This window comes from Buteo buteo, chromosome 19 (assembly GCF_964188355.1).
Source record: "Buteo buteo chromosome 19, bButBut1.hap1.1, whole genome shotgun sequence".
Lineage (NCBI taxonomy): Eukaryota > Metazoa > Chordata > Aves > Accipitriformes > Accipitridae > Buteo > Buteo buteo.
In genome coordinates, this window is record NC_134189.1 from 6,728,982 (window position 1) to 6,741,360 (window position 12,379).

At 51.8% G+C, this 12,379-nt stretch overlaps 1 protein-coding gene across 1 annotated transcript; it reads right to left on the reverse strand.

The window, feature by feature from the left end:
* Window positions 1-10,766: 10,766 nt before the first annotated feature.
* Window positions 10,767-11,801, reverse strand: ASCL1 (achaete-scute family bHLH transcription factor 1). The gene has a single exon (XM_075051059.1). It carries the CDS (start codon window positions 11,448-11,450, stop codon window positions 10,767-10,769), a length of 684 nt encoding a protein of 227 aa, XP_074907160.1. The 5' UTR covers window positions 11,451-11,801.
* Between the last annotated feature and the right edge of the window lie 578 nt (window positions 11,802-12,379).

Here is a 12,379-nt window from a genome sequence, read left to right on the forward strand (position 1 = left end):
TAGATCTTTTGGGGAAAAAACCCTCAGGTGTGTAACGGTGATGAAGTCAGAAGAACGGGGTCCGTAGAGAGTCCCTTGCTGGCTACTGTCCATACAGTACAGCAGTGGACAGCTGAACTGACAAATTCAAGAATAACTCGTTTGTTGTGGCAGACTGCCTTGCTGGGAGCTTCGTTGCTTAAGATCTTGAAGGATAAGAGGCTGTTTCTGAACCTCTGAGCTCATTAGTACTTACTGGTTATGCCCACTGGGTTATCGATGGTGTACAATGTCTCTGCTAGAGGATAAAGAAGAGTTTACAGAGCTAGGAGGAGGTGGCCTTAAGGGAATGCACTGACATTGTAAACCTTGTCTTTTCAGTGCCCCTTGATTCACATTTCACACATCCCTGTTAGAAGAAAGCTGTTGTAGGGTAGGTGGGACCTTACGCAATCACTGAGGAAGCCAATTTTAATTTCCTGGTTTCTTAGATAGGGAGATGGCGAGGATATGTGTGCGTTGTCTCAATTACAGCAGTAGCAGGCGTGAATTTAACAGCGGTGTTAATAAGGCACATGCTCCTGGTCGTGTCTCACAGAAGTAGTTGTGCAGCCCTTGCTTCTTTTCATGCTGTGGTGGCATCTGGCACAGCTAGATCCTTGTTTGGGTTATTTAATTGCTTCTTTGCCTGCCTTATGCAAACTACATTTGTAGCTGGGTCTGACGTGGGCTTTTGGGCACTCGGACCCATGACTGCACTGCATTTAGTAAGCACTCTGCTCTGTCCTGTAGGCAGCATTTCACATAGTCACCCAGTGACTTTATTCAATTCGCTGGTCCCCGATGTTATTGTCATTCTGCATCATTTACCAATACAATTTTCACAAACAAAATTAGTCATTGTAATGTAGGTGTATGGAAGCCGTCCCACTCTGGAAAGATTCATTAAAATTCCCATAATAGTCTCCTTGTCAGGACTCTTGCCTGCTGTCTGGGAAGTATTTCAACAAGTCTGTCCTACTGTTGTGTTAATTAAACATTGTTCTATTTATAAATGCTCCATTGGTCAGTAGCAGTTCCCCACACAGAGAGCGAGAAGGAGTAGTGGTAACTCGAAGTGATGTGCCAAGAAGACAGGATTTGGCCATGCAGAGAAGCCAAGGGACAACCCAGTCTGAGCAGAGTGCCCCTTGTAGACCTGTCATTGTCCTCATCACCTGCCCCTGCGGCCGCGGTGGTCTTCTGACAGCAAACTTTGGAGCAGAGGAGGAAGGCAGGAGGTTTACTCACTGCTTCTGCCAGCAGCTATTTTATTTCTGTTGGTCTGTAACTCATAATCCCTTCACGGTGATTGCCACGGGGTGTTGTAGAAGGCGAAAATATATCTGGGTTCAGGTAGGCGAATGGAAGATAAAGCCATCATCCTCTCGTGCTTGTGTCACACTCCCGCCAGCCTCTTTCACAAGCCGCTTGCACGAGCACACGTCTCTTCTGACATACGCGTGAACACAAGGACAGGGAGCCGCGGGAGCCCCCGTGAGGTGCTTGCTGCTGCGGGATCATCTCCTGGGGCAGGCACTGCCTGGGTCTCGGGGGTGTCTGCCTAGCGTTGCTCTTTCTGTATGCTCCCATTTTGCTCGTCAGCAACTCTGCTCTGTGCTGACATCCTCCCGGGAGTACATGGCGTGGCTGTTTGGTAGGGAGCCTCTCTCCCCTTCGTGATTACTGTGACTTTCTGCCATAGCTTCTTGTACTGCATCCTGTGATGCTGCGGGTCCACGCCGTCCCCCTTTCTGCACAGGTGGGGGCAATGGCCAGCATTTTTACCCATCTCCTACAGGCTCGCTGGCCTCAGAGGTAGGAGAAGTTGGCCGCCATCCTCACCAGCAGGTCCCAAAGAGGCAGAACCCAATCCTTTGATGAAGCCGAGGGAAATTTGGGATTCAGGTGGGTGGTATTTGCAATGGGATGCTTCTGAAAGTTACGTCTGTGCTTTCTCCTTGGTTTGCTGGTCTTCTTCCACCCCACGCTTGTTCTCAATATACCGTGCTGGTGAGGGATGTGAGTGCCTGCACAAAGATGTATGCAAATGGGTACTTACCCTGGAAGTTAGTCAAGGAGTAACTCTTGAGCTGCTGCCGCCCCAGATGTGAGAAGCAGGAGGGCAAAGAGGTGGAGGAGAAGGAAGGAAAAATCTGAGAGCAGAAAGTGTAAAGTGTTGCCAGGCTCATCTATGGACATACATCTGTCTAGAACCTCACCTGGGTGCTCAATTCCAACTTCAAATCATTGAGCATGCAAAATCTGTGAGGACCACATGAAACATTGGAGTTCATCTGAGCGGTGACACAGACAGTGAGAGACAGAAGAGATACAGTTGTGCTGCTTTTTTTTTTTTTTGGCACTACCTCAAGTTTGACAGCATATGACACTGTAAGTGTTCTTGCTAGGTCAGGGGTCATAGCTGGGCAGACCAACACGATGTGCATTACAGTAAGCTAAGATGTGGTTTGCTATGAAAGTTAAAACAAGATGAAGCAAAGTGTGTCCCACTGCCTGTTCTTCAGCCTTTTGGGTCAGCAGCTCCAAATGCAGTTTGTATGGCTTGGAGGAATACACACAGACATTGCTTAGAAACTTGAAGTAAAAGTCTCAGGTCTTTGAAGAACATCCTTCATCTGAAAGGCTCAAAGGGTTGGTTATTAATTACCAGTGACCCTTTGCTTGTAGACCAACAGTCTGACATTATCCCTCTTATTGTCTTAAAGCTATTGCTGTCCCAGAGTGACACAGTAGTGGATGTAGGAAGGACTGTAGGTTTTGTTATACGACTGGTTATACCATCGTTCGCTGGTGTACCCTCCAAGATGCAAAAGCGAGGATCTCCGGTACAGTGAGGCATTTCAGCACACGCTTAAAAGTAACCGACGCTTAAGCAGGCAGGCTGGCCTCCTGCCGCGCTCAGGGAAACCCTCCACCACCTCCTTGCAGGTCCTTGGCAAAGCAGCGCAGGGAACCGCTCCGTGCTATTCCCGCGCCGTGTTTGTCCTAGATGGGATGCAGGACTTTGCTCTCCTGTGCTGTCAGTCCGGGCGCCTTTCACTGCGTTCGCTTCGCCGAGTGCACATATGAATTCTTGTTTACTCAATAACATATCAAACAAATCCCCTCTCCTATTCAAAACAAACTGCGATGATAAAAGAGGGCTCATTTACAGTATTATTGGCGCCGGTTAATGTCTTCCCTTCACTTGATTGTCTCTATTTCACATACAGGTGGCTTTTTTGTCTTTTTTCTTTTTCTTCTTTTTCCTTCAGAAATGTCATCACCACTTAATTAGCAACGCGTTGTTACCTGAAAGTAAAAGCAAGCCTATCTTAGGCCATATGGCAGGAGTTTAATCTGCACTGTCACGGTATAATCCTGTCGAAATGGCTTCCCTTTTCAGTCAAAACTACATTTCACACTTTACTAATATGGGGCTTTTCCTTTCCTGTTCCAGAGTAATATAGCCCGGCCGGTGCAGCAAGTGCAAATTAAAATAGCTCGCAGCTCCAACCAGCAGCAGGAGGGGAGAGCGAGCGAGTGGTGCGGCCAGAGCGGGGGGGAGGGAGGAGGACCCCATCCCGAAAGGGGAACACGTGCTCTTTCTGTGATCTGCGTCTGTGAAATTGGACCAAATGAGTTTGGGCTCCATTTCAGAAGACAATCCCCACCCCTACTGCAAAGGCCTGGACTGAGCCACTGGGGCTAACTGGTTATAGGGGTCTTTGTCATTTTTACTTTTCCTTCCCCAGTGCTATGGGGAGTTTATAAAAGCAGAAAGCAAGAAAATAACATGTTGCTGCAAAGTAGGAGTAACCAGCAGAAAACCTGGGTGACTTTACTGCTGCAGTTGTTTACAGGGTCTAAGAGAGAGTTGAAACACACGGGTGACATTTTTGAAGGAATTTTGCTCCCAAGCAGCTTCCAGGTAACGTTTAGGACAACAGGCAGATGTTTGCTCTGATGTTTTAGGGGAAGTGAAGCTCTTCTGGGGAAAAATAAGTAACTGTCCCTTTCTGGGGTGGTAGGTGAAGAGCACAAACAGGATTGAATCCCGTTCACAGTGGGATGAAAGGAAACATGGATTACCTGTCCCCCAGAAAAATAAGGCAGACTATTAAAATGCACTGGCTCTTCCCACAGCACCTTGCACAAGAGCAGAATCTGGATCAGCGACCCCCCCCTGCCCTGCCAGCTTTCTCACGTTCTCCCAGTGCTGCATATCCCCAGGCACCTGTGAGGAACTACTCATGGTCTCTGCTTAGCATTTGTGGATCTCAGGCTAAAAGGTCGAGACAGGACCAAATCACAGCCAGCAATGAATCTAGATAGCTTCGGTCCAAGATCAATGCCTTGTTCCAAAATATCTTGTTTCCCTTAGTTGTCCTTCCCTGAAATTTTTACCCAACCTCTCCCTCTGCAATTAGTATAGTAAGTACCAGGTAGCCAGAGAGAGGGAGAAAAGGGACCTCATGAAACTTCTCCCATCTCCTACTCATGGCTTGCGTTTGCCCAGGACAAAAGTGCCAGAGCCAACGAAAGTACCAGCGCTCGGTGGGGCTCTTCCTTTGCTGACATCCGTCTGGGGAACGCGCCTGGCTCCGTGGCCCCAAGAAACGCCTGCCTTCTCTGAAGGGGGGCGGCGAGGACCAGATTGCCGGGATGCTCTGTGCTGCTCCAGGTTGTGCGTGGGCTGGAGGGCTGGGGCTCCCAGCCCCGAGGTCAGAGCTCCTTCCCCGTAGGATACGTAGGAATCGCATGGGTCTCTAGTCATGGGCAAAGTCTGACTTGTCTGTCTTTCACATGTCATCTGAGCTGTGTCGTTGTGTCCCTTTACTGACATAACCACCTAGAACACCTCAGATGAGGTTTGGAGATACACCTTTTCTTCAGTCACTTCGTATTTTGCTGGAATTTTTTTTTTTTTTCAACCTCCATGCGAATACTACAATACACAGCAGCACTCTCCCTTGCTCTTGCCCCCTTCTAGCAAAAGGCTGGCTGCAGGAGCTGTGCAGTACTGATCTGGTCCTTATCAGATAGTAACATATACATGTATTTGCAGTGGGACAACAAAGGCAACAAGGGCAAAAAAGAAAAGGGTTTTAGGTGATGGACTGAGGTTTTGCTTACAGTAAGAGAAGGAACAGAGCTCTCTTGTAATTTAAATGCTTGGGAAAAAATCCATGCTTTGGCCAGGAAAGTCAAAGCCTAGCTGTTCACTTACAGGCAGTGCAAGGGAGGCTTTAAATATTTCGATGTCCTCGTCAATAGGTATTTCACTAGGGGAGAGGACTCGAGCATGTCGGTAGTGGATCTGGGTAGTTAAAACTGTACATGTGAAATACATTTTCCTAAAACAATCTAAAGAGCGAGATAGCTCTGGTCCTATACACGAGCGCGGCTCGTCTGACGTGAGGTGCTTCAGCCCAGCTGCGGGTCAGCCACGGAAACTTAGAATCGGGACTTTGGAGAAAGCAAAAGGTGGTAACAGCTCTGCCACGCTGCTGTTTCAGCGGGCACCTCGTGCGTTTTGCGGGATCGATGCAGGAAAAGGTGGAAGGTGCGGAGCGACGGCGTGAGTGCGTGCGATGATCCCTAGAGAAAAGATAATTCTGGAGCGCGAAACAGAGGGATGAATATCAAGAGGGAACATCCAGCTGCAGGTCCTTTCCCCTTCTTTTCTTCAGCTTTGGGGTGAACTGCAAAGCTGAGGGGGACTGTTAACTGCCGGGGCCTGTCCATTTGTCTCTCTCTTCACTTCTCGGTCCCTAAACCCCGCTCCCTCTCCCCTCCCGCAGCTCCGGAGGGTGGAGGTGCGATTCGCTATGCCAGTTTTTTATTTCCAGCACGCTTGACAGGCTGGGCGAGGAAGGCGTTAATGTTTTCTGACAGGCCCCCTCTAATTGTTGGAGCTTTTCTTCTCTGCCTTTTCTGTGAAATTCTGACTTAGGCGAGCAGCATAACAAAATGCTCTGGCATTGAAATGTGCGCTTGCACTACACTGGGCTCGGGGAAACAGCATTATTCATGAAGATTTTCAGCTGTTTTTGTCTTTTAACTAACCTTTGAGTTTGATCAGAGGCTAGCCGGGCTCCCTTTCTCAAAAGGCGGTCTTGGCAACCCGACAATGGAGCCAAACTGTTTTCCCTGTTAAAGAGATAACTATGCCGTTGAGTTGGTACATGGGGGAAATTAATCTTCAGGCGCATACAAATGATAGCTTTACCTCGGTCTGCAATCGCCTGCGTGGGATTATTAATAGGACGGGGGTAAGGAGCAGGAGAAATTCAGTCTGGGGTAGGGAACTTTCAAAAAAAAAAAAAAAAAAAATCCCAACCCCAAACCCATCATCCCTTTTGATCACATAAAGCCTGCGATTGATTCCTCACCACTTGCCTTTTGCAGCAGGAATTAGCCCCGCATTGTGCGGGCTGACACGCTAAAAGCGAGCTCGCTTGGGAGCAAGAAGTTGCTTTGCGCTGGGCCGGACCGGGCTGGGGGGGTTGGTGGTGGTTTTGGGGGGGGTGGTGGTCGCTTCTCCCCGCTCCCCTTTCCAAAAGGCGAGCAGCGGGGGGAGGAGACACAGAATCCCCCCCCCTACACTTCCAAAGGGAACTAATCCTTGAATGCACTGAGTAATACGCGCTGCATTACGGCGAGCCACGCAGAATTCCCCCCCCCCGAGCCCCCGCTGCTGGAATAAAGGCCGAGGCGTGACACGCGCGGGGGCAGCGCTGCCTGCCCGGCCCCCCCACGCACCCCCCCCACTCCCACTCCCCGCTTTGTGCCCCTGGGACCCCGCACACAAAAGGCAGGACCTGTGCTGTGGGGGGGGGGGGGGAAGAAAAAAAAAAGGGGGGGGAAAAAGGGGGGGGGAGGAGGAAAAGGAGAGGAAAAAAGAAATTAAAAAAAAAAAAGAAGGAAAAATAGAGGAAAAAAAGTTTTGGAAAAGGTGGAGAGCGCCCCACGTTCCCCAAAATTTGCAGGGTTGGGTGTGGGTCAGCGGTTTTCTCCGGGGGGGGGTGTGGGAGGCTCTCCGGGGTGCCCGTGTCCCTTTCCCCAGTAGGGCCGGGGGGGGCTTTGCCCCTCCGCTCTTACCTGTCAGGGGGAGGGGGGCACGGATGTTCCGCGCTGGTCCCACGCGTGGAAAAAAAAAAAAGTTTGGGGAGCGAGGGGAAAAAACCACACCGTGGGGGGGGTCCCCCTGGCTCCGTGTTGGGGGGGCAACGTGGCTGTTGTGGAGTCTTGCCGTGTTTCCCCGTCGCTGCCCAAAGGTCTCGATTTGGGGGCGGGTGGGGGAACACACGGACTTTGGGGAGAGGTGTTTGTTAACGGGACGTTTTCCTAGCGTTACGATAAAGAAATAGGTGGGTAAATAAATTAATAAATCCGTGGCCCAGCAACCTCCATCTGCACCCCCCCGCCTCCGCTTCTCTTCTGCCCCCCCCCAGCCCTGAGTAGCTCTAAAACTTATCCTGCGCCCAAAGAAGTCCCTGATTTATGGAGTTTACTAATGCTAACTGAATACTGTCTGTCAGGCAGCGCTGAAAGGCTCTCTACGCTAATACAAGAAAAGGCTTTGTGTTGCTAAGCGATTAGAGCAGATGTAATGAGATTTACCCCAATCCTGCTTTGCCCTTTCCCTATCTTCAGTAAAATTGTGTGTGTGTGTTTTCTTTCTTTCTTTCTTTTCTTTCTTTCTTTTTTTCTTTCTTTCTTTCTTTTGGGAGGGGGCTGAGGGGCAAAAGGAGGGAGGAGGTGGTGAATTTCTGAGCCTGCCTTATACATTGTAGCGAACAACAGCGTAACTTTGCCTTTAGTTTAATGAGTCTGGATATTTACTATTCAGAAGTGAGCAAAAAAGAACACCTGTCTACACAAGGAAGAGAAATTTCGCCTTTGTAAGAGAATGAAACATTATCCTAATGTTATATTCATAGCTATAAATTACTCGCTACACTTTCTTTGCATACCTTATCTGTACACTTGCAAAAGTGGGTAAATAAAAAAGGAGATGCTGTAAAGGGAGAGCGGATGGAGGCATATAACGGTTATTATTTTCATAACTAAACATTAGTTCCACGAGCGGTAAAAACAATGAGCGTTTGTGCTGAAGTAATGAGGGATTTCGTGACCCCAGCGTGTCCCGTCCCGTCCCCCCCCCCCCCCCCGATTAAATCACATATTGATCATTTCAGGGCCTGGGGGGAGGAGGCGAAGGGGCAAATGCGCATACACGTTTAAAGCAATGCAGAAAGGACTATACATTGATATGCACCAGTATATATATATGTCCATGTACGCATATATAGTTACACCTACATACACACACAGAAAAAATTCTGGGGTGCTCCACCAAAGTTTTTCCCACCTCTTTTTTAAAAATAGCGCATCCCTCGCAACTCGACTGCACATTTGTAGTGGAGCAGGCTAGATTTTTTTTTTTTTTTTTTTTACCTCCGTACGACACACTGGCTCTCCCCGGTCTTTGTTGGGGTTTTTTGTAAGATGCATTTTGCGCTTTGCTTTCCGCTTGGCTTGGTGCACGCAAACTGAATTTGCAAGTGATGCAGGAGCCAGGCGAAAAGGAGAAGGCGAATTCTGGTCACGTCCTTGCTAACTGACAACAAGCAGGCTAGCCAAAAAAAAAAAAAAAAAAAGAAAAAAAAAAAAGCGGGGAGGGGGAGAGTCCAATTTCTTTTTGAGTCTTGGTAATTGGGTACTTTTACAGGCAGATCACGCTATTGGGGTAGAATACCAAGCTTAGAAAGACCAGTGTCTCTGAGCTGCCACCCATTTCTACTACTTTATTTATTTATTTATCTCCCTTCGCCTCTCGCTTCCCATCTTCCCCCGACGGTTTTATTTCTCCAGGCACTGTCTTTGCAGAGGGCAACACGGCAGCCGGTGTTTGCGGTGGCCGTGCCTTCTTCCCCCGTGTTTTTCTGCCCCGTTGGGTCAGAGCCGTGGCGGACAGGGTCACACCGCCGAACTGCGGGATGGAGCGCCCTCTTTTTTTAGGACTTACTTGGGCTTTTGGGGAGAATTCTTGAACGTGCAGTGATTTCGGGAAGGACAATGCAATCATTAATCATCCCCTCGCCTTTTGATTTGGAGACACGTTTGCAATACAGAAGGGCAAGAAAACAATGGTGATACCGCTACATCTTTGCATATTTATATAGAGATAGATAAAGATATATATATATATATGTGTTACATCCATCAGGTACAAACACTTCATACGCAACTTAGCTCCGGCATAACATCATTTAACATTTTGTCCTTACATTCATCGTTGTCAATGGCAGAAAGAAAAAAAAAAATTGCATGCAGTAGGCAGCCGGTCATTTTAATTAAAAAAAGTTTTATTACGAAACTAGTTTGTATAAAACAGGGTTATACAGGACCTTTGTCAGTTTGTAATAAAACAGTAAGAAAAGGCAGTGGCATAGGGGTTTCTTGTTTGCTTGCTTGCTTGCTTGTGTATTTTTCTTTTTTTTTTTTTTTTCAAAAGGCAGCATGTAAAAACAAATGGCTACCATTTTGCGTTTGGACAATAGCTGCATAAACTTTGTTCACTTTGAACATTGTTTAATAACATTATTAATACATTAACAAAGTTTCTATAAAGTAAGACACATCGGTGCTAAAGTACATCTGGAGGAAATCCAAGTCCTTTACAAAACCACATACAAAAATGGCAGTTGTAAGGTAACGTCGACTACAACTCTAAACATGAAGAGGTAATAAGCATTACATATTAAAAAAAGTATCAAGATATACACATTTTAAACCATTTGTACAAAACCTCTATAAATCTCTCTCTCTCTTATGTACAAAAATAGCTTAATATATCCCCAACCTGGTTAGGATAGATACAAATAGATTTTCTTATAATAAAAAAATTCACAAAAAAGATTGGAAGCATTCTATGATGGAAACGAGAGGAAAGGCTCGGAGGGAGAGGCGCGGGGAGGGGGGGGGAGCAGAAGGGTCTCCGGGGGCTTCTTTGAGTACAGCATAGCTTAATTTCAACAACTCCACAAACATCGGGGAACTAACTTTGTCCACAGAGTGATGAACGCCAGTCTCTGAAGGGTCGCGGCGGCGGAGATGGAGGGGGGGGGGACACGACGCTTCTTGCTGGGGAGGCCGAGGAGCGCAGCCCCCCTTCCCCGCGGAGGGGGCGACCCGGCCGGCATCTCCGCGGTTCCCCCGCGGGACACCCGCTCCTCCGGGGGCTCGGTCTGTGGCGGTCCGACGGAGTGCAAAAGCCGGCCGGGTTCCGGGGCTGGGGGCGGCCGCTCCGCCCGCCCCCGCGGCGCGCAGCGCTGCGCCCGCCCGCCGAGAGACGTGCCCGCACCGCCCTCCGACGGCGGGGGAGCGGGAAATGCAACAGGTTCTTTTTTTTTTTTTTTCCCCGGCTGGATTTTTTGTCTGTCTTTCTGGGTGTGATATATTTTGGTGGGGGTTTTCTTGTGTGTTTTTTTTGTTTGTTTGTTTGTTTTCCCTCTTTTGCAACTGTCCTGTAACAACAAAAGGGAGAGGAGATCAGAGCCGAGCCGGGACCTGCCGGAGCCGCTCGTAAGTCCCCCCCCCCGCCGTCCTGCGACCCCCCCACCCCGGCGGCTTCACCCCCTCCCCGTCCTCCCCGCTCCCCCCCCGGCCCTCCGCGGGCGCGTACCCACCTACCGCGGGGGGTGGTGTGTGTGTGAGGGGGGGGCCACCGCCGGCTCTCAGAACCAGCTGGTGAAGTCGAGCAGCTCCTGCTCCTCGGGGCTGAGCGGGTCGTAGGAGCCCTCGTCGGAGGAGTAGGAGGAGACGGGGGAACCCGCCATGGAGTTCATGTCGTGGGAGTAACTGGGCGAGATGGTGGGCGAGAGGACGCCGGCCTGGAAGGCGGCGCTGACGGCGTCGTGTTCGTCGAGGAGCTGCTGCAGGGCGCGGATGTACTCGACGGCGGAGCGGAGGGTCTCCACTTTGCTCATCTTCTTGTTGGCGGCCCCGTTGGGGACGTGCTCCCGCAGGGTGGCGAAGCCCAGGTTGACCAACTTCACCCGGTTGCGCTCCCGTTCGTTGCGCCGCGCCACGGCCGCCGGTTGCTGCTGGGGCAGGCTGTAGCCGAAACCGCTGAAGTTGAGCCGCCTCTTGCAGCGCATCAGCTCCGGAGAAGCCGAGCGCTGCCGTTTGGCGGCCCGCGGACCCGAGGTTTTGCCTCCCGGGGAGGGTTGACCGCTCGCCGGGCTCAGCTGAGGCGGAGGAGGAGGAGGAGGAGGCGGCGGCGGCGGCGGCCCCGGGGGCGGCCCCGGTGGGGGGGCGGCGGCGGCGGCGGCCACCGCGGCGGCGAAGAAGCACGCCGGCTGCAGGAAGGGAGGCTGCCCGGTGCCTCCGGCCATCCTGGCGGGGCTACCGCTCGCCATGGCCGCGGGGGGCGTCCTGTGAGGCGCGGGGGGCGACCGAGCGGCGGCCGGTCCCCGTCCCCCCGCAAAAAAAAAAAAAAAAAATAAAAAGAGGTGAAAGCAAAAAAAAAAAAAAAAAAGAAGGGATTCGCGGCGTCGGCTTGAAAAGCGAGACAGAAAAAGCGGAGGGAAAGGGGCAGCGGCGACCTGAGGGAGCGGGCGGCGGAGCCGGGCGGGCGGCCGGGGCTGGCGGCTCTGCCCGCCCCCCCCCTCCCTCCCTCTCGCCCCTCCGTGCGGCGGCCGCGGGGAGGCTCGTGGCGCTCGCGTGTGCGCAGCCTTGCTTTAGCAAAGCCCCTTTTGCAAAAAAGCGGCTGGGGATTGTCTCTCTTATAAGGGGGCGGACGGGGCTCGCCCCCCCCCCCCCGAACACACACACACACACACACACACGCACTCCCCCCCCTCACACCCCCCCCCCCCGCAGCCCCCGGCGCACACGCGCTGGCCGCCGCTCGGCCCCGCCCCCTCCCCCCCCCCTTTTTTTTTTTTTTTTTTTTTCCTCCCGCCTCAACCCCTCGCGGGTTTGTTGTTGCAAGTGCGTGCGCCCGGCGCGTGCCGCGCTCCCGGCCCTGAGCAAACACCCGCGCCGGGGCGCCGCGCGGGGAGGGGCGGGGCGGGGCGGGGCGGGGAGGGGAAAGGAGGGCGGGGGGAGCGGCGGCGGGGCGCGGGCCGACGGGGCGGGTGGAGGCGCGCGTGGGTCGCCGCGAGGAAAAAAGAGGGGGGGGGGGGGGCGGGGAGAGGACGCACGCGGGGCATCCTCTGCACCTGCCCGCGGCTCTGAGGGGAGAGCCGCCGTCCTGAGGGGAGTGCTGGCGCGGAGGAATATCCCGTGGCGTGGGCAGGAGGGTTGGTGCGTGCCCACGGGAGAAACGTCCTGGCCGGTGCTGGGA